We start from the raw sequence: 22,757 nt of genomic DNA on the forward strand, positions 1-22,757 counted from the left end.
TTATGTCTTTTTCCTTTTTTGAACAGAAGGCCCCTTTTTGTTTGGCTCTTCTGGTGCTACAGATGCTTTTGGAGAGGAAGCTTCTTGAGGCGACCTGCCTGACCTTTCTGAGATCTCTGACCGAGGAAATGATGGTGATGTGCAGTCACGTCCACCCCCCACTTCTGAAGGGGAAGCTGAAGTACATGGCTGAGACTCTGCTTCCTGTCTTCCCTGAGAACTGGCAGGCAGCTGGGCAACAGTTCTATGTGGGCAGTTTGCTACCATGTGCAGGATGCTCTGACAGTAATGGCACTTCTTTGGCTGAGGAGGTAGACTACATTCCTTAGCATGATGGTCAAGGCCGCCACAGTTGTAGCATCTGCAAAAATGAGGAGAGCATCTTAGAAGTAGCATGTATCATTGAAAAGAACTTAAACCAATCATTTAATAATTAATTTATGTAAAATAATTGACACAGGAATGTAGGTAACATTACCAAAACACATAAATTGTCAATGAAATCAGCTTAATATCCCTTCTTATAAATATATAATACTATTTTAATTGTCTATATTAATTCTTTCAAGGACTATCATCCCTAACATGTTCCAGAAACTTTATAAAATTAATTTGCTACCTATGATAGACAGTAAAAAACAAGAATACCAAATCAGTAATCATTTCCACCACGAAATGACTCACTGAAATCAGACAGGTTATTTCTAAAGAACGGTTCAGTCCACTAGAGGGCAGTCCACAGTCAATAAAAACCAACCTGTCTTTTAAAATGTGTGTATAAAAACACAGCTGTTTGTCATGATGTAAACTGACCATTTGCTCAGTAATTGGTAACATTATTGATCAAATTAAATGTTATGAATTTAGCACTTCCTTTAGTATTGTTTTTATTATGGAAGTCATGAATTTGAAGAATATTTTCCTTTGTACAGTGAAATCTGACATAGCAGGTATCTAGTTACTGAGAACAAATGTTTGGGGTAATCGTCAAGTAACTTTTATGCAGTACAGGAAGTGTCTGGACCTAGCAGTGGTAGGGAGAAAAAAACTAAATATTTCAAGCAAATTACTTAAGTCTGACACTAGTTCACAATGAGTGGAAAAACTTTCACATGTGTGTGTGACAGAGACAGTTGTGTGTGTGTGCCTGTGTGTATAAAATTCAGGGCCTGAGCTTTTTTGCTCAAGGCTAGTGCTCTACCACTTGAGCCATAGCTCACTTTTTGGTTTTGTTATTAATTGAAAATAAGGCCCTCATGGACTTTCTTGCCTGGGCTCGCTTTGAACCACCATTCTCAGATATCAATCCTAAGTAGCTAGAATTACAGGCATGAGCCACCAGCACCCAGCTCCCCAATTTTTTTTAATAAATCAAAAACACAATAGGTAGTAACTATGAGGGTTTGCTAAAGACCACATTGACAATAAAAATTGAGATGATTTATATGTATGTGAGAACATAAAGCTTAATAGCTTACATAACCCTTTTAGTTAAAGACAAACTACTAACCTAAGAAGCCATGTATGTAAGGACCGAAGTTAAACTGGAATAGCCACTGTCTATTTCTCCAGAAGTTGATATCAACTTAAGGCTTTAGAATAGAATCATAAGATGGCTTTTATCCTTTGCAAGAACTAAGGATATTAATTTTTAACAGATTACATCATATTTTCAAAAATTAAGTGAAAGATTCCAAACATCAAGTGTTCTAATTATGCAATTACATTCCATAAAGTAATTAACAGCATTGCAATTTGGATTCAGTAGTGCCTTGGCCATTGGTTCTAAGAGATGGTACAAAATTGAAGGAAAATAAAGATAAGATAAAAAATACTGATTAATGCTTAAGTTTAGATACCCAAAATAATACTTTAAAAACGTTATCTTTGAAAATTATGACTGTATTACTTATAATAATAATGTTTTTCACATAGTTCTCTTCTATAATAGGTAAGTGAATTCTTCAATTTTCCCATGTGTAAAATACCTTCTTTTGAGTTAAATTCACTTTCTGAGAATAACACCCAGTGAGCAGCTCATTTTCAAAGAGAGACAAGAGGTGAAAGGCTTCAGTATTAGAGTCAGCTCTCCAGTGTACACAGCATTTCACCAGTCACCATGGTACAGACTACACCATCCAATTCAGACAAACTGCCCACTCATTAACCAGAGCCCTGATGCAAGAATTCTACGTTCACCAGTGAAGTCTTTGATAATACTTAGGCAGTTAATATTACACTTGGCTAGTAGAAGTTGCAATTTTGATTTCCTTGCATTTGGACTTGCATAGTTAATTTACCCCTCTGACTCTTAAGATACGTGCTATCACTAGGCCTGACTGCCTTTCTCATTGAAAAGATTGGTAGTCTGTGTATGAGTGGTTAGCCTTGGGGGGGGGAGAGGGGGAATGGTATTTATTTATTTATTTATTTAATTACACACTGTCAATCATTCTTATCAAGAACACAGATCACACCCCATTAATGAATCTCCTTCCTTCACAACAGGTTAGCACCACGGTGGAAATGTCCAGAGACTTTTCAGCTCATAAACAATACCACAGACACATACTCTACACACACTAAACATGAGTCAAGCCTCTGTGCATATTCCACTCTTTTCCAAATGAGTTTGTTTGAATATTACATTGAAATGAGCACAAAAATCACATGTCCACATATAGCTATATGTTTAAGGTATATAAGAACAACATATCACAAGCAAAAGACTATATGGAGAAAATTAAAATAATATTTAGGTATATATTTGCATGGTCCAACATGAAACATAAAAATTATCTGCTTGCTGAACCCGTGTGATGCCCTGGAATCAATCTCCAGTGCAGTGAAGAAAATAAGACTATCAGAATAAGTTTCTAATTTTTTAAAGGAAAGGAGGAAACAACCAGTACACAGAATCATCTAAATCTTTAGGCCTTTAGAACTGAAGTAATTATATAATTTCTGTGTATATTCACATATATGTATATATTTTAAATACCTACATTAGGTAAGAAGTTAATAAAAACAATATCCATGTTTTTCTTTTTTGTTTTGGGGGTTTGTTTGGGGTGTGTGTGTGTGTGTGTGTGTGTGTGTGTGTGTGTGTGTGTGTGTGTGTGTGTGTGTGTGTGTGTGTGTGTGTGTGTGTCAATTCTGGGGCTTGAACACAGTCTGGGCCTGACTGCTGTTCCTAAGTTTTTGTGCTCACAACTAGTACTATACCACTTGAGCTTCATTTTCCATTTTTAAATGATTAATTAGAGATAAGAGTCTTATGGACTTTCCTGACTGGGCTAGCTTCAAACAGCAATCCTCAAAGCTTAGTCTCCTGAGTAATTAGAATTACAGGCTTGAGCCACCAGTGCCTGGCTTATCTCCACATTTTTGAGGATTACATTTTTCTAATGAAAATTCTCATTTGTAAATCATAATTTAGATCTGCTTATGACCCTTATATAATTTTTTTAGGTCCAAACAAGTGAATATGTTGAAAGGATGTCAGCAATAATAGTTAGAAGTAAGCTCAACTGAGGATCACCAGACTAAAGTATATGTAGACAATATTTAAAAATAAGATACTCAAATGTCCTAAATGAAAACTTCATCAAAAGTACATTCTCCCTTGATCCCAAAAGTCATTTAAAAACCAGGTTAAAAAAAGTTTGTATAAGTTGGGTGTAACTGTAATCCCAGGCACTCAGAAGTAGGAGAACCACAGTCAGAGGCCAGCCCTGGCACGAAGTGAGCAAGACCCCACTTTCACAAACATGACCCTCTCTGAAGAAATAAATAAAGCAAAAAGGGTTGGAAGCATGGCAAAAGTGGTCTTGTGCCTGCCTAGCAAGCAGAAGGCACCACAGTCAAATCCCAGTACCCACCCCAAAATAAACAAAAATTTAGGGAGTATACCAAAGGAAGCGAAATGTGTCTGTCTGAAAGTATAATGGAAAAAAGAGAAGTCAGGGCACTTCTCAGTGTTTGAAAGTGTTATGAATGTGTGTGGAAACTCATCCATTCCCACGGGTGTGATGGGGGAACTAAAGACAAGGGTGCTGAAATCCAGAAGCTTCTGAAGAGGAAGGGAATGCTCAAAGGAGAGTAAAGCGGTACCAGGGAAAGTAGACTGGAAAAAGCAGCACATGCTTCAGACAGGAAGAAAATATAAACATAGGAAGGGCAAACTGCAGAAAAGACTACTCTTTAAAGAAAATGTTTAGCAAGCCTCAAAACAGTGCAACTAAAATCTAGAAATGAGGGGTGGGGTGTGTAGCTTAGCATATGAGATCCTGTTGTCAATTCCCAGCATATAGGCACACATGACACATAGAAGCACACACAGAAGACACATGGAAACACCCAAGACACATGGAAACACACACTCATAACACTCATTAGCTCTATAATTTATTCTAACATGTCGGAACCCCTAGTTTCTAATTCAATTATATGTCAGTTACACAACACATGATAGTGTTACCATAATCCAGCGGTGGTGGAAGGTGGTGAGAGACTCAAAAGAGCTGAAAAGGAAATGACTCTGAAGAACTGGAAGTGTAGCTCAAGGAGTAAAGAACCAGCCATGAGTAGACAAAATGAGCAAGAGCTCAAGGCCCTGAGTTCAAGCCCTAGTACTGGTGTACACGCACACACATACACACATACAAATTAAATATATACACAATCAAAAAGACTAAAGTATGGTATATGCAAGAGTGGATTTTCATGGTAACCCTCTGAACAGTTAACAAAAGGAACCTGAAATATACTTTATCTGAGGTGGTAGGGGTGAAGGGGAGAGGGGCAGAGAGGAGAGAAACAGTAGGCAAATGCAGCCATAGTATTCAATGTACACCTATGGAACTAGAAAATTTGAGAGCATGGTTGGGGTGGGATAGAAGGGGGAAAAATGATGGAAGGGGTAACACTGATCAAGATGCATTGTACTCACAAATTGACATGTTGAAACCCCTTTGTACAACTATTTAAAGATAATGTCTATAATCTTAGCTACTCAAGAGGCTAAGTTCTGAGGGTCACAGTTCAAAGCCAGTCTGGGCAGAAAAGCATGTAAGACTTTTTTACTTTTCATTGTAAAGAGACTGTACAGAGGGGTTACAGTTACATGAGTAAGGTAATAAGTATATTTCTAATCAAACATTGTTACCCCCTCCTTTGTTTTTCCCCTACTATCCTTTCGCTCCCCACCTCCCCAAATCCTGCCACTCTTATCTCCAATAAACTGCCCAGAAAAAGCGGAAAGTAGCTCTGTGGTTCAAAAGGTAGAACACTAGCTTTGAGCACAAAGAGGCTCAGGGATATTACCCAGGCTCTGAGTTCAAGCCCAAGGACCAGCCAAAACAAACAAACAAAACAAAACAAAAAAGACGTTGATAATTTTAAAACTGACATGTTGAAACCCTTTGTACAACTATTTAAAGATAAATTTTTTAATGACTTAAATAACAGATTCAGAGTGTAGCTTTTGATAAGAATAAACTGTCTACCTTGTACCTCCTAAAGGCAAGAAACACACATTGTGTCTGTGAAAGCAATCTTCCACAAGAAGACCTGGGTTTTTCTGGTAGCTTTTAGCAATCTAAACATTTACCTTGGTATGGTTTATCCTCTCTATAGGATCTGCCCTGAGTACAGAGGAAACTTTGATGTGACACAAAAACTAGAGAGGTTCTTTTACAATGTACGTCTTCTGATCTTTGTCAAACAAACTGTTCTTAGATGCGTTTGCTTTTTTTTTTAATAGTTTGCTTCTTTTATTTCATTCTTTTTATGTCTAAATCCTCAGACTGTAAGCAAATTAAATAATAACATTTTTTGTTTTTGGTCATGGGGCTTGAACTCTGGGCCTGGGCACTGTCCTTCAGATCAAAGCGAGTGCTCTACTACTTGAGCCACAGTGCTATTTCTGGGTTTTTTGAGTGGTTTATTGGAGATAAGAGTCTCTGGCTTTGAACCACAATCCTCAGATCTCAGTCTCCTGAGTAGCTAGGATTACAGGCATGAGCCACCAATGCCCAGCTAGTAACGTATTTTAATAAAGTTAATATTTGTTAAATACAATAGTATTTAGTAAATATAGTAATTTTTAGATAGTATTTACTAAGTACTAATCTTCGTAAGTACAGCATTAAAAATATTGAATTTTCAAAAATACCAGCTAGTATATATCATGATATAGGGCTAAACAGAACTAAAATAATAGATAGTAATAAATAGGTTCAATTCACTAAGAGTTTACCAGGTAAAGATTTTTCACACAGTAAAGATTTTCAATGTGGTGAAAAATTTAGTCTTCCCTTTAACTCCTACTGAATGTTGCAATCTCTCACTGCACTGGTAACAAAATAAGACTCATAAGGTTTACCTAGAAGGAAATTTTAATAGAAAATAATGCATTTCACTTCCATTTTTATCATATAAAATTTATGGCTAAGAATACTGATGTAATTTTATACACATATCTTGAATTTAAAGCATATACTCACAGAGTTTGAAGCCAATTTTTATGAGATCTGGGTTACTGTTTTAGCACTATACTGTTGGGAAGGAGATCAGCTTCTCCTTGAGATAACCTATCTATAAAATCAAAGTATTAAAGTCAAAAGGACTAATCAAGACCAGATTTTTTTTAAACTGACAATTCCAGGTTTTATTTCCATTCTTCCTATATTTGATATATTAAAAATGTTTTGTTTTAAACTACTGCAAATAATTTTCCTAATTCCTTTTAGTAGTATGTTTTAAGACTGTAAATCAGAACTTTAGGCCAGCATGCTATAACCAGTGCTATCAAGCTGATTCAATAAGAAAAGGCTGCCATTTTAGCCTAAGAAATCTAACTGATATGAATTGCAATCAGATTCTACTGGTTAAAATGACTATAAATGGAGACTGCCAGTTGTCTTGGAGTTGACAGCATTTTAAAATATTCATACACACGTCCTCGGACCTAGTAACTCTTACTCTATGAATATTCACTGATAAACACAATGATGTCAATTTGAGCATGTCTATATTGGTAAGGAGCTAGAAAAAGTATTATCAATAATTACAGTGGAACCCAGATGGTCTGGCTAGAGTCCACATTCTTCACCATTACACTATAAATATGTAAAACTGAAAAATAAAGCCCACCTATACCAAGATACTTTTGCATTAAAATCACTTAAGTAACAAGTGTATACAATGACCTCAAAAGGTCCCCAAAGAAACCACTAAGTAAAAATAGCAAATCATAATTTGTGTTCAAAACATGATTTAAGTATTTGTATGCATTTTTGGGGGGGGGGGGGAGGGTGTCAGTCATGGGCCTGAACTCTGGGCCTGTGTGCTATCCCTCAGCTCTTCAGCTCAAGGCTAGCGCTCTACCACTTGAGCCACAGCGCCACTTCTGGCTTTTTCTGCTTAAGTGGTGCTTAGGAATCGAACCAGGGCCTCATGTATGCAAGGGAAGCACTCTACCACTGAGCCACCTTCCCAGCCCCTTTGTATGCATTTTTGGGGATAAACAGTGGTGCTATGATTTGAACTCAGGGCTACAAACTTGGTAGGCTGGCTCTTGGCTGCCACACCATGCCTCCAGCCCCAGTTTTCTATGGTTATTTTTATGATATGAGTCTCACTTTCTACCCAGATGTCTGTCTGAGACTGACCTTCATTATCATTGTTAGTCATGGAGGTGGAGCTCTTTAACAATAGTTCTAGAATTAATTATCTTGGAATTAAAAAAAATACCAATGCCTACTCCTACTCCAGATCAATTAAATAAGACTCATTAAGAGTGAAGCTCCAAACATCACTGTTAAATAACTAGACAGTATAAAGCTACTTCAGAACCTCAGCTGTATGTAAACCCATTTGCCACTGATAATCTTACCAAGGAATCATTTTATTAATGTAAAGCCTATGGTTCCAAAGAGAGTAAATCTTTCAAAACTCTGTTTTCAACAGGTCACTGATATCTCTGAAAAAAAATGAACAAAGGAAAGAAGGGAAGAAGAGAAAAGAAAGATGAACAGACAGAAAAAAGAAGGGAGTGTAGTCATGTGCAACTTATTTCCTTTCTGAGAAATAAAAGACTTCTTGAAATTTTTGGCTATGATAGCTGGAAAGCCCATAGCTTTTCATCATAGAAATATCTGATTATGTCTAGTACCAATGGCTCATGACTGTGATCCTAGCTAGAGATCTGAAGATCAAGGACTCAAGTCAGCCCAGTTTGTGACATCCTTTTCTCCAATTAACAGCAGAGCCAGAGTAGAGGTGTAGCTCAAGTGACAGAGTACCAACCATGAACAAACAAGCTCTGGGTCTGAGTTCAAGCCTCGGTATTGGTACCTCAGTATTGGTAGCTCGGTATTGGTATGTACATACATACATATATACATATATACATACATACATACATGCATGCATGCATGCATGCATGCAACAAACATATATAAAATCTTTTTGTGTAGAAAGAAAACATTACAAAAACCTCCTGAGTTTTACCTTTATTTCAGAAGTCATTTCTCTGTTCTGGTGCTATGTTTTAATTATCGAAGGGTCCAGTTAAGAAAAGATTTTAAGTAGATGAATGGATCAAGAAAATGTGAAAAAGTTTTATCGTTGTTGCTGTTGGTTTTTTTGGTCGGTCATCGTGGGTCTGAACTCTGGGCCTGGGTGCTGTCCCTCAGCTCTTCACCTCAAAGCTAGCGCTCTACCACTTGAGCCACAGTGCCACTTCCAGTTTCCTGGTGGTTAATTGGAGATGAGGCTCACAGACTTTCCTCCTACCTGGGCTGGCTTTGAACCAAGATCCTCAGATCTCAGCCTCCTGAGTAGCTAGGATTACAGACAGGTGTGCATCACCAGCACCCGGCTTAATAAGGTAATTATTGTTCACTCTTACTCTCTCCACTTTAAGAGGAAAAGTCTGTAGCAGTTTAGAAACCAGTTTAATTAGACTACCCTGAATAAGTTCCCAATATTATTAAATTAAAAATGAAATTTAGTCAATGAAATTGCCAAGCAGTTCCTTCTAGAGCATAAGTATCTGAATGGTCTTGTATAACCTACTTCTGGTAGTATAAAACCAAAGTGAACTTAAAGCTCTAAAACAGCTGGCAGTAGGACTGAATTCTCCATCTTCTTCAAATCTGTTTTGAGACTTATTAAACTCATTTGGGCTTTGAATTGAGTTCAAAGGATTTTCCTGTTACTCATTTTTTGTCAACTACTATGCTCTTTGAGTCTACTATATTCTTTGAGTTACTAGTTATATGATGAAGAACTATCTATATTTTTGCCTGTTCATGAATTCAACTGTTTATAATACCCATGCAATCATCTTCATAAAATCTAAAAAATAAAAACATGCAGTTAAAAATGTATTTTTTGAGCCAGTTGTGGCTCAAGCCTATAACCCTAGCTACTTAGAAGGAAGAAATATGGGATGGCAATTTGAGACTAGCCTCGGGTGTGAGCCTGTTAATGCTAGCTACAGATGAAGCACAATGGCTGAGCACAGTGGTGTGTGCCAGTCATCCCCTGGTACACAGGGAAGCACAAGCAGGAGCATTACAACCTAGGTACAAAGTGAAACCCTACATCAAAAGTAACCAATACAAAAAAGAGCTAGAGACATGAGGCAAGTGTCTAAAGTTGTTGGTTCAATCCCCAATACTGTAATAATAATAACAACATATATTATGTACACAACTTTGGAATAGATGCATTGTATGCATCAGATACCTCTGTACTAAATATGTATAATAGCTAGGCGAGAGATTTATGTACTGACTAGAATTTTATCTCTTTGCCTGTTTTAGGGATTGTCTTAGATTTATTAGCTTGTGGGCTCTGATTAATACCATGGTCTATCTTGTAATAACAGCTGTAAAAAAAAAAAAAGCCTGGAAGTACCTTGAAAATCAGCTAAAATACACCAAGGAACTCTTTTCACAAGCCCTTTATCACATCATCTAATAAAAACAAGGTAAGATGGAAATTTGGGAAGGGTATGTCATGCAGTGTAGTGCAGGTCATAGTCAGGATGGAGCTTGGAGACAATCTAAAAGAGAAGAAACCACAGAAGGAAATCATCAGAGGAATTGGGGCCAAAGGGAGTTCTTTCATGTCAGGGCACTTGGGTAGTTACAAACCAGACATTCAAAAAAGAATTCACTATGTTTAAAAGTACTTGATAAGACTCTGCAGCAATTCCAACAATAATCGTTTGTTGAACATTTTCCACTTTGTACTACTCTAACTTGAAAAGAAACATAATAATGAATTCTAGGTCATAAGTTAAATCTATATCTGAAATGGAAATGTTATCTCTCATTTAGATGACAAACAACATCCCAGACAGGTAATCTGTTCTGGCTAATGGAAGAGTTGAAAAAAGAGGGAGAAAGATGTGCTCAAACATAGGTAATTTAATGCTTTGCAATTTCTTGAGAGTAAAAGCAGTCCTGTTATGAAACAGGAGCCAACCCTAGTAGGCACTCTGCTACAGCTGCTTTCAGTACCCACAAGAAAGAAGAAGGAGCTTCAGATGAGGAACAGCGTGCATATGCAGAGACAAAGAAAGCCAAGTGCATAGAAACAGTATTAGAACTATTCATATTGGTAACTTTTGCTCTTGTTTGAAGTTTGGTTTGTCTACCATATTTGATCACACTGACTTTTAGAAGGTTATTCATACCATCAAATGTAAAGCAAGAATATATTCAACTTAGGTGGGAATGATCTAAATTAGGTATTTGCTTAGACAGAAGAATTAAGATTATAATCCATATTCTGTAATGTTTGTTCATTGATCTAGCCAACTGGCTGAAAACTTACAAACAGGAGTTCTTGATTTTCATCATTCCAAATTCCAAATTTGCTCATCATATGATTTTTTTTTTAAGCTTTGGGTATGAAAGACAGCATTACTTTTATCTATGACATTATTCAGGAATTATAAAATCATTTGTTATACACTGTTAATTTTCTAAGAGTGTATCGACATTTTTTCACTATTTTCACTTGATGCACAAAGAAATTTTGATAAAGGAATTTAACTATGTTCACTTGCTAAATAAAGTAATAATTTACTACCCAAACAATGTCCCCTAAACCAAGTGACCAGCTTTGTTTTGATCACATATGCATTTTGTCACTTTTTATCACATATTTATTTCTCTATTAAAACGGAAAGCAAGCCAAGCAACAGTGGCTCATACCTGCAATCCTAGCTATTAAGGAGACTGAGATCTGAGGATTATGGTATGAAGCCAGCCCAGACAGGAAAGTCCATGAGACCTTAATCTCCAATTGACCACTAAAAAGCCAGAAGTAGAGCTGTAGTTTAAATGGTGGAACACTAGCCTGAGTAAAAAAGCTTATGGGCAGTTCCCAGGCTCGGAGTTGAAGCCCAAGGACTGGTATTAAAAAGAAAAATTGAAGGAAGATGGGATGAGAAATCCCACAGGAAGAAAAGATAAACTAAGTTCAAGAATCAGTTTTGGGGCATGAGTGATTCAGCAGAAGAAAGATAGCTGTCTAAAGAAGGGAGGAGAGAGGAGGTAGATTAAAAGAAGTTATCCTGCCAGGCACTGGTGGCTCATGCCTGTAATCCTAGCTAATCAGGAGGCTGAGATCTGAGGATGGCGGTTCAAAGCCAGCCCAGGCAGGAAAGTCTGTGAGACTCTTATCTCCAATAAACTACTAAAAAACTGGTAGTGCTGTGGCTTAAGCGGTAGAGAACTCGCTTTGAGCTGAAGAGCTAAGTGACGGCACCAGGCTTAGAGTTCAAGCCCATGACCCACAAAAAAAAAAAGAAGAAGAAGAAGAAAAAGTTACCCCAACAACTGTGTATTTTATTGGTTATTCTAGATGTTAAAACATTCATTAGTTTGTATTACTGCCTATAAAATCCTGAATTAGAACTTTATTACTGAGTGAGTAAACAGTATTCATGACCTCTGCATTTTGACAATATTTATATGAACATCATTAAAAAATATTTCCAAAGGATCAGCTGTCTTAAGAGTATGCTGCTTGTTGTGAATTATATAAAGCATGTCCTTGTATGCACGGAGCAAAAGAATATTGTACAGAACTATCTCCTATCATGACAACTATGTAATAATCTGAAAGAGATAAGAATGGCATTACATACCTGTAATTTTAGCTACTCTAGAGTCCAAGATTAAATTAGCAGGATCCCAGCTCAAATTCAGCCCAGGCAAAAATTAGTGAGACACCATGTCAACAAATAGCCCTAGTGTGATGTTTTAGAATGGTATTTTCAACTACAAGGGAGGTGTATGTAGGAGGATAGCAGTCTGGGATGCTGGCTCTAGACAGAAACACACTACTCTATCCAAACATAATAAATTTAATAAATGGTCACCTTCTGGGGACACAGCCCCAGTGATAATCAAGTGCCTGCCTAGCAGGTTTGAAGCCCTGAGTTCACCTACTATAGTATAATTCTTGCACTCCCACACCCCCCAAAAGCAAACAAAAAAGAGTTAAAAAAAAACTGCTTTAATAAAAACCCCTAGGTTTGATGTCTCATTCCAGCATCAGCTACAGTTAAGGACAATGATGGAAGTACAGATGAGAAGTAAATACCTCTGTCCCATTTTCCCTCTAGTTAAATTGGTCTTCTTGTGACTGACCATGTATTACTCTTTGCCAAGAATCAGCAGTTCTTAAATTGTTCTCCACGCAAGTGAAAACTGAGCAAGAAAAGCTGCTATCATGTTCAGATAAGCTCTTTAAACTGTGATAATTTTCTCCTCTTGCATAGGTCTGATCTTGAAAAACTAGACCTAACGGTGAAGTCATCTAAGGTACATATGGCTACTGTTTTACTTCTCCTTATTAGAGAAGCTTCATGTTATGAATCTTTTTATGTGACTAAACCTTCATAGCAAAGCATCTAAGACATCTCTGCAGAGCTATTCTCTGAACACTGATTCCTTAAGGAATCCCAACTCCCTAACTGAGTATTTAAAAGCTAGGCTATAAAGAGTACAGACCACTGATGTAAGGAGAGGCAGCTGTGAAACAGGCTGGAGGTTAAAAACTGAGGGCAAGTATGAGAAAGCATTAAGATCCCACAGATCGAGCCAGATAGTTCACAATTATTCCAAAACTCTAAATAATGACTAATGATTAGGGTTAGAATGAACATGTCAACACATTTGGGTTAGAATGAACATGTCAACACATTTATTTGTATATGCTCCATAAACCAATGAAAAAAAAATGGCTTTACTTTTTTTTTTAAGGTACTAGGGGCTGAGTTCAGGGCTTAGCCCTTTTGTGTTAGGTTATTTTTCATATAGAATCTCCCTTTTCTTACCTGAAAATGTGATCTTCCTCTTCTCTAGTATTTGGGATAAAAAAGTGAGCATCACTGAGCTGAGAGGTTTTTTTTTGTTTTTTTTTGTTTTTGGTTTTGGTTGGTTTAAAATTTTTTCTGGCTAACCTTGAACTACAATCCGCCCAATCTTAGTAGGGTTGTAAATCCTATCACACCAGGCTCAAAAAATGGTTTTCTAGTAAGGATAATTCCATTAAGTATTTGAATGATAAGTTTTTATATCTTGTGTTACTTTCTATATTTGGTTTGTGGAAATTTACATGAAAAACTCTAGTTTCCTCAGCAGAACGAAATAAATAAAATTACTAATGTTTTTTGTTTTATTTTGTTTTTCTGGTCCTGGCTTGAACTATGGGCCTGGACACATCCCTGACATCTTTTTGCTCAAGCCTAGCATTCTACCACTTCAGCCTTTTTCTGTAATTTAACTGGAGATAAAGAGTCTCATAGACTTTCCTGCCAGAGCTGGGTTCAAATTGAAATTTTCAGATGTCAGCCTCCTGAGTAGCTATGCAGATATGAGCCTGCGGTGCATGGCTAAAATTACTAATTATTTTTTTGTTAAAAAAGTCTTGAAAAACACTGTCAGTTGGGAACTCTTTTTTTGGGGGGGGACAATATTTAACAGTTTTATTCCACAATTATAGTTTATAAATGAAACATTTAAAGGTATTGTATGTACAGCTGGTATAATCCCAAGCACTTGAGAGGATAAGTTCTATACTAGCCCAGGCTATCTAGTGAAATCCTATCTAATGAAAGAAAGAAAGAAAGAAAGAAAGAAAGAAAGAAAGAAAGAAAGAAAGAAAGAAAGAAAGGAAGGAAGGAAGGAAGGAAGGAAGGAAGGAAGGAAGGAAGGAAGGAAGGAAGGAAGGAAGGAAGGAAGGAAGGAAGGAAGGAAGGAAGGAAGGAAGGAAGTTAGTTGCAAAGACTTCATTTACTATACTGACTGAGAAGTTCTTTTAACATAATTAATTTCTGTAACTTGACTGAATGCCATATATATACAGAAAAAGCTAAGCTTCAGAGGAAAACTGGAGGGTCTAGATCCAGAGCATACACTTTGATACTATGTGGGTCTGATTTTTGACCAGGCTGTTTTACAGCTCTTTCCACACTGATAATGGAACAATACACAGCTGTTCTTCTCCAGAGACAATGCTATCCTGGCTGGTAGAAGTGCAATTGATTTCCCTTCCCTAGGGCAGGAGCTGGTTGTGTCTCCATTTGCACATTTATTTCACTATTCCTATCTCCAAGTATGGTGCTCTATTGAACCAATTACAGCACCTGCCTGGTTCTCTCGTTTAAATCTTGCAGGTTTACTCATTATATATCTGGATGAGCTGTGATGTTAGTCTTTGAACATTACCCATTAACATACAATAAACATAGACGTCACTGTGTGAGAGGCAGAAAATCATTATTGACACAGTCTTCGGAGCACACAGATTCTAGAAAGGAAATAAGCTAAATCTACTGCTAATTTTAACCTGCAGGTGAAAATTAGGTCCAATTTGAATTTTTCTGTTTCTTCTAATTCTTACTTTTCCTCTATTTTGAAAAGGAAATTATGTTTATTAGAATCATATGTAATAAGATCTATTAAGATAAAATTCTTGTATGAGACTATGACTAAAATTAATAATGTGGTAAAATAAGAAAAGGAAACAGAAGATGATATAATCATCTAGTGGAATGATAGTAAAGCAAATCATCATTATCCCTTAATCCTTCCGTGTCTTAGTTTCTCAAAGAATTGCCTGATTTTCCAAGAATATACATAAAAAAATTTCATAGTTGTTATTTTGAAAATTTGTTCGCTGAATACAGGTAAGAATTCTGAATTTTTTCATTATCCATAAAGCAGAGAGGCTTGACAAAAAGACAGTTCACAATCATTAAGACAAACAAGAGTACAAATGTAAAGACAGCAGCACAAAGGAAAAGATCCTATCTACAGATAAAATATTATCATCTAATTTACTTTTTGGACAGGAATTTTTGCTCAAAGGCCATTTGACAGTACCTGTTCACCTTTACTGAGGTCTGTAACTTTAAGGACAAATGCTGAAAACACTGATTTAAAAAAAAATCCATGACCATCATTTTAATCAGTGTCAAAAATGAGAATGTTTTGTACTTATAGGCTTCAGAAAATGACTAGCCTCTCCTTAACCAAATTTTGAGTTGTAAAAATTTTTTAAAGTATTCCATTTTGAGGATCTAAGTGAAAGAACAAATCAGAAGTTACAATAAACAGGAGCTGGATCAGTATTTACAATTATGTTCCAAGATCTACAGGCATATACTGGCTAGTACTAGGATAGTACCCATTCTGGGTATATACATTATCATACTACAGAAGAACAGGATAAAAATTAGGTTATTATGTTTAAATTCTTTTATCATTTATTAATACTGTGAATTATCTGTAATAATACTTTAAAATAGTTTTTTAGCAGAGCATGATAATCTAGATCTATGATCCCAGCTACACAAGAGGAAGAGATGGAGGTTGAAGGTTTGAGACTATCTAGGGCAAAAAGTTAATGAGACCATATCTGTAAAACACACAGGTGGTTGACACCTATAATCCCAGCTATTCAGGAGACTGAGTCTAGCCTGGGGGAAAAACGAAACCCTACCTGAAAGGAAAGAAAAAGGTCTGGGGGCATGGCTCCCCAGAAACAAGACACTGAGTTCAAATCCCTGTACCACCAAAAAACAATTGGTTCTCTGGCTGGGTATGTTGGTAATGATGGTAGCACTGAATTCCAGGTGCCTAGAAGGCTGTGGCAAAAGTTTAAGTTCAATGCCAGCCTGGGAAACTTGGTAAGATCTGGTCTCAAGAACTAAGAATGGGTGGGGTATATCTCAGTGGCAGGACATCCTCAAACAATCTTTGTCCTGCTACTCACTAACTCTAGGCTCAATCCTCATTACCACCAACAAGAAAAAAAGAAAAAGCAAAATATAGAACTTGGCAAAGTGTTTCAATCACAACTAGTAGGAAGAATAAGGATGACTTTGGACAGGAGTTGGCTTGGCTACAAGGCTCTTAAAGTTATGACAAAGTGAGTATAGATGCAGAGACAGAAACCATGCCAGGTAGATGAATGGCAACAGTGACAGACAAGTGGAAATCTGAATGACATGCTTCAAGCAGCTGGCATGGAAAGGAAAGGGGAAGCCAAAATTATTACATATACATGTATATTACAATTTGTAAATGTTTTAAGAACTCTGATCTTACAGTGGAAGGAGGGTGGAGCTTAAGGTCATCACTAAAAACCTAAAAGTGGGAAGTTTAGCCCATAAACCAGGTGATTTAAAAAATTTTTTATTTCATCTCTGATTTTTCTCATCCTACTTATGTTTCACCCTCTCTAAATCTGTCTTTATAGATAAATGTTAATTCACATGGTTACTGCTGACCTCAAAAGAGACATTTAAAAATGCATTGTAAACTATATAGTTCCATATATAAATATAAATGAAATTTCTTTCTTTAATTGTGAATGTTATATAAGCATCTCTACAATATTGGAGGTCATTCCTGCCAGAATTCAGTCCTCGTGAGTTGGGGTGCCAGAAGAGAAGGGGCAGACAAAAAGAAAAGCAAAAAACATGCAATGAAATGACTATTTTCCTCTTTATTGTTTACTCTTTCAAACAATAGAAAGAGAAAACTAAATTGCTTAATAATGTGCGTATCTTATGGATGCCCAGTAATTAGTTTATCCTGTGCACTTAGATTATTTTTCCTACTCTTACATTGTTTTCTCCTCAAGAGAGGTAAAAGCCATTTCTAGTTTCATGTTAAGGATTTTAAAAACAATCCCAACTAGAGGGAAAAAACCCAGTAACTTATAAGGAGAGACAAAATAACCTGAGAAAGATGCACTTGTAAAAATGTGGTTCCCAATGACATCTGAAGAGAGGTTTACCACAAACTGGTCAAAAGAACTAAAAATTAAAGCAGTAAGGAAAACCTGAGAGCTCACTCAATATTCTGGATGAACTCAATGTTCAAAAAGATCTTACAAGAAAAAGTAAGACAAGAAATAGAAACACCAAGAGAAAAGATACAAATTCAGTTTAGGAGCACTGACAGCTGAAATAGATTTACAGAAAAATAAAAAGCAGCATATAAAGAAGAAACATGTAAATAGGTAACAAAAAAAACCCTGTAAACATAAGAAAAAATGAATACTCGGGACAAGTAAAACTTTCTATAGGCAGATGGTTTGATGAGGAATTATATGCTACAGCATGTACTCCTGTCTGGTAACAAGTTGCAGAATGGACACTTTAAATAGCATTGTTATATGGATGTCAGTTGTTTCTACCTACTTCCACTTTGTATCTCTTCTTAGAATAATTTTATTTTATTTTCAAAAATCATCTCTATCCTATTTTTAATTCTACTACTACAAAAAGTGAACAAATTTGTGAAAAAATGATTCATGTCTGGAAAATCAGAGTATCACATTCTATGCTATGTCAATGAAATCAATCTTGGGCTTCTGTTGAAATTGCTGGAATTATATTCCTCCTGACAATGAGATTGAGTACTTAAATCCACATGTACCAGAAACTACTACCTCAATTTCTAGAATTATAAATTATGGAGTCAATAACTTCATTGTCCCTTTTTGAGCCAGTGGCTCTCAAACTTCAGAGTATATATCAAAATTACCTAGAAGGTTTGTTGGGTACGTACGTACACACACACACACACACACACACACACACACACACACACACACACACACACACACACACACACACACACACACACACACACACACACACACACACACACACACACAGTCTCTCTCTCTCTCAATACTTGGTGACAAAAGATCCACACTTCAGAACAAGTCTGTGATGAAGTCTTAGAATGCAAATTTCTAAAAAGATCCCATGTGATGCTACTCTTGGTCCAAGGACCACGTTTCAAGTATATTTTGTCCCCTATCTTACATTTTTCTAGCTTTGTTTTTATTGTGCTAACAGCTGTATTTCCCTTCATGAACAGTTCCAGGTTAGACTGAGCCAGGAGGAATTTAGTCAAGTCCTGAAAGGTAAAGCAGAAGCACTGTCATGGGCGGCTATCCCTGTAATCTCAGCTATTCAGGAGGCTGAGAACTGAGGATCAAGGTTCAAACCCAGCCTGGGCAGTAAAGTCCATGAGATTATTATCTCCAATTAACCAACAAAAAGCCAGAGGTAGAGCTGTGGCTCAAGTGATAGTGCACTATCTTTGAGCCAAAAATACTCAGGGACAGTGCCTTGGCTCTGAATTCAAATCCCAGGGCTAGAGGTGGGGGGGAATGGGGGGAGTAAAGCAGAAGTTATTATTCTTAGGGGATCTACATGTTCAGATATGGTTAACAGATGGACACACATTCACCACTATTAGTCCTGGTAGCCAACAGCAGCCACTCAAAGCTCTTTGCAAATCTACAGAGGCTGTAGCCAGAGGCAATGGTTTGTAAGTACCTCTCCAGGGACAACTTTCAGTTTTCCCTGGCCTTTTTTAATGTCCTGCATGCTTTTCAAATAATTGAGTCTTGAGTTGGAATTCCGAAGACAGAAAGACAGACAGACAGATATAGATAGATAGACAGACAGACAGACAGAGATAGCCAGTGCTTGACCTGGATTTATTTGAAAAAGAAGACAGACAAGGCAACAAAGAGAAGAAAAGGGGAGGTAAAAAGGGAAGGGGAAGAGGGGCAAGGATAAAATAAGAGAGAGAAACAAAAAGGGAAAAAGAAGGGAGGTAAGAAAAAGATGGGAAGGGAAAAGGGAAAGAAAGGAAAACAAAACAAGGAAGACATATGATTTTGTTCTTTATTAATCTGTATTTCAATAAGGTAAAACTAAACTTGAAGCATTTTAGAAACCATAATTATTGAGTTCTTCCTTGCTTTATTCTGGATTTTGTTTTAATAAAAGAAAACACTTTATCCTTCCCATGATTAAAATAAAATTTAAAACTTATGTGACCAGGCTGGGGATGTATCCCAGTGGTAAAACTGCTTATCTAGGTAGGCAACCCATAGATATGATCCCTAAAATTGAAAAAGAAAAAAAGAAAAAAGATGTGTCACCATCATGCCTGCCTTAATCTTTGTTTTCTGATGTTATAAGAAATACATTTAAACTAGTACTTTCGTTGTTTATAAATGAGAACTTACAAAAAAGACACTTCACTTAATTCTACTTCTTAGTGATAAATGCAAGACACTAATTTACATACTGCTTAAATTTTAACATACAGTAGTCCTATAATACCAACAAAAATAACAATCTCTTTATGGGCTCAAGTCTTTGCTGTTAAACTATTTATCCAAATTAAGAAAATTAAAATTGTAGTATAAAAATGGAAGACCCATTGTATAGGCTGTTCCACTTTCTCAAAACAGAGTTTGACTCATCCTTCTTAATGTAGAATAAAGGCTGTGCCCCTTGCCCTACCTTCCTGCTTGGACTTCAGCACAGAACTGCTATTTCAGTGCAGGGCTTTAGCTACATTAATGCAGAAGCTTTCTGTTAATTACCCTTCAACTTGATTATTCCTTACCCTGTTTTCACAGAAACAAATTAGACACCATAGATAGAACAAAGAATACAAGAGAATTCAAGCTTAAACTTCAGAAGTGATATTTTAAACAATGCACAATGTTAATTTAAAACATGCATACTTATTATTAGAGGCTAAACTCATTCCCTTTTGAAAAGATCTCAAAGTTTTAAAATATTACCCAATTCTCACAAGACCTTTACACTAAAACCATACAATAAATATTTGATCTCTCTTTTTTTTTGTTAACTAGAGCTATCATCCAAAGGAAGAATGTGAAATAATGTTACTTTTTAAAACCTTAATTTCTGCTTGTAATGTTTTTAGGGCTGCTTCTGGAACGCTCTTTCCCCCTCCCTTCCCCCTCCCCCTGCATTATTTTACTATTTATTATGCTTAGGATGAAAAAAAAAATCAACCTCAAATCCTGCTTATTTGTCACTTGGCTTCTGTCTGTTCCCATCAGGCATCTTGGGAGACCTATGCAATACCAAAATGAAGCCAGCCCACACAATGTCTGGCAGAGGGTGATGAGAATGGCACATTGTCTGCATGGTCTGAACAGAGGTCACAGCAGGGAGAGCATCTGCTAAGATAATGTGAACGAAGGAAACAACCATAATTGCCTCATTAAAGATCTCTGGCCAAATAATCATAAGAAAAGGTTAGGAAAACCATCTCAAAATTAGGTCTATAATAAGGAAATTTGGGGATAAAATTAAAAAAACTCAGAAGAATTAAAGACACTTGGCTATTCTATTGGTTTTATTTCCTAACTCTCTACATTGATGAATGAAAACTTGTATGCAACAGTTCAATTATTCAACAGCCATCCTAGCTAGTCATTAGTAGGAAGCAGAAGATGCAAATTCACAGCTGTCCAGGATACAACAAATGTAAAAAAAAAAGGATTGTGGGGAATTTCTTACATGGGACCAACACAAAGGAATTAAAGAGGAACATTTCCTAGTCTACATTTTTGGAGTTACAATGAAAAGCATATAATTTAGAGGCATAAGGAACAGGTAAGATACAAAATTTTAAAGAGCAAAGGAGAAATAAAGGGACAAATTGTTTCTACCTGGTCAATTTGCCTATTCTATTTTCCACCTATTAAAATATTTTAAAACTATGTAATTACAGTTAAATCCTCAGTCACTTCAAATTATAAGGTGGTGTAGATATATATATATGTACATATACATATATATTGTTAATCAACACTGTTGATAAATATTTCATAGGAAAAACTAAGAAATCTTTTCTCAATTTAAATAGAGCATTTAAACTGCAAACAGATTACAACATACTAATATTGTGACCAACTATTTTTATATTTCCTGATGTTTTGCTGAACTTAATTTATAACATTTATAAACAATTTATAAACAAGACCTTAAAGTGAATTATGGGTATAATTTTTTTTCTGGCAACGAACACAGTAAAATTAGCTTCTTATGCCCATAAGCCAGGTTTAAAATAAGTAAACTACTTGATGACTTTGATGTTTTGCAACCAAAATGTGCTGGCTAATTTTTCCATTCCATTTACCATTCCAGTCTTTAAACTGCCTTAATCTCCTGCCCTCAGACTTTGACCTTGTAAGAATAGGGGTCAAAGGTCAGAATAGACAGACCTCAAAGGATCTGGACTATCAATTCATGCCTGAGAGATTTTTCTGCCACAATAGGAACCTACTAAACAGCAAATTCCTTAATCTAATCATACAAGTATCAGGGTGAAACAGTTATTTATTGGAATTTGTTGATTTACATTTCTCAAATATCTCTAGCACTTCATTAGTATTTTAATTTTTCATTTGGAAACAGATTCAGGAATAAAATATACATGAAAATAAAATTACTGAACAGATTTCATGTTAAAGTAAAACAGACAATCCTTAATAAAATAACACCATGAACCTAATTATTATTTTCAGGTATATTATGAAGATTTCAAAACATACAACCCTAGATTTCCCAAGTATATAGTCACTAGAAAACTTCAAATTATACCACTGAGCTAGCAAATGAAAGAATGATATTGCTGCAGACATTGGAGGTAGGGACAGGACCACTGCTAGTTAATTTCAAACTCATTTGATCCAAGAGTGAAGGAGGATTCTATGGAATATTTTTCATTGTAAGAAACCAAGTATTTAATCCTCTAATAAAGAAAGCTTAAATACACTGTTTCTGTGTGTATGTGTATTAGTGTGCACACATGTGCATGCACACACATGCCACTCCTGGAAGTGAACTCCCAGCCTGGAAGCTGTCCCTGAGCTTTTTGCTCAAGGCTAGGGTTCTACCACATGAGATACAGCTACATTTCTGGCTTTTTGATGGTTAATTGGAGATAAGAGTCTTAGGGATTTCCTGCCCAGACTGGCTTTGAACCATGATATATATGCAGATCTCAGCTTCCTGAGTAGCTAGAGGTGTGAGCCACAGTCACCCTGCTCTAAGTACATTTTTATAATCCCTGAAGCAAAAACCTTATGACTCTCCAAACCTTGTTGAAAATTCTAAGATTTGAACTCACAAAATCATGGCCTTGTAAAAATAGTTTTACTATCAAACATTTCTAATTTCTTAAAAAAAAAAGAAAAGAAAGAAAGGCCATTCTGATCATATAACATATAATTAGCTTCACCCTATGTTCACCCTACCCTTTCTGACCTGAAATGATGGTACATTATAATGTACCAGTTTAACATTAGACTACTAGGGATATCAACAATCATCTTTAAGTATAAAGAGTATATTATAAAGG

At 36.2% G+C, this 22,757-nt stretch overlaps 1 protein-coding gene across 2 annotated transcripts in view; it reads right to left on the reverse strand.

The window, feature by feature from the left end:
- Lin28b (lin-28 homolog B) overlaps positions 1–22,757 on the reverse strand; it is a 77,107-nt gene continuing 54,350 nt past the window's right edge. For both annotated transcript variants that reach the window (XM_042679607.1, XM_042679606.1), the window contains one exon: positions 1–361. In XM_042679607.1, the coding sequence (XP_042535541.1) occupies positions 1–361 (361 nt within the window). The remainder of the gene's footprint in view (positions 362–22,757) is intronic.

Source organism: Dipodomys spectabilis, unplaced genomic scaffold (assembly GCF_019054845.1).
Source record: "Dipodomys spectabilis isolate Male_0828 unplaced genomic scaffold, ASM1905484v1 ptg000053l, whole genome shotgun sequence".
Lineage (NCBI taxonomy): Eukaryota > Metazoa > Chordata > Mammalia > Rodentia > Heteromyidae > Dipodomys > Dipodomys spectabilis.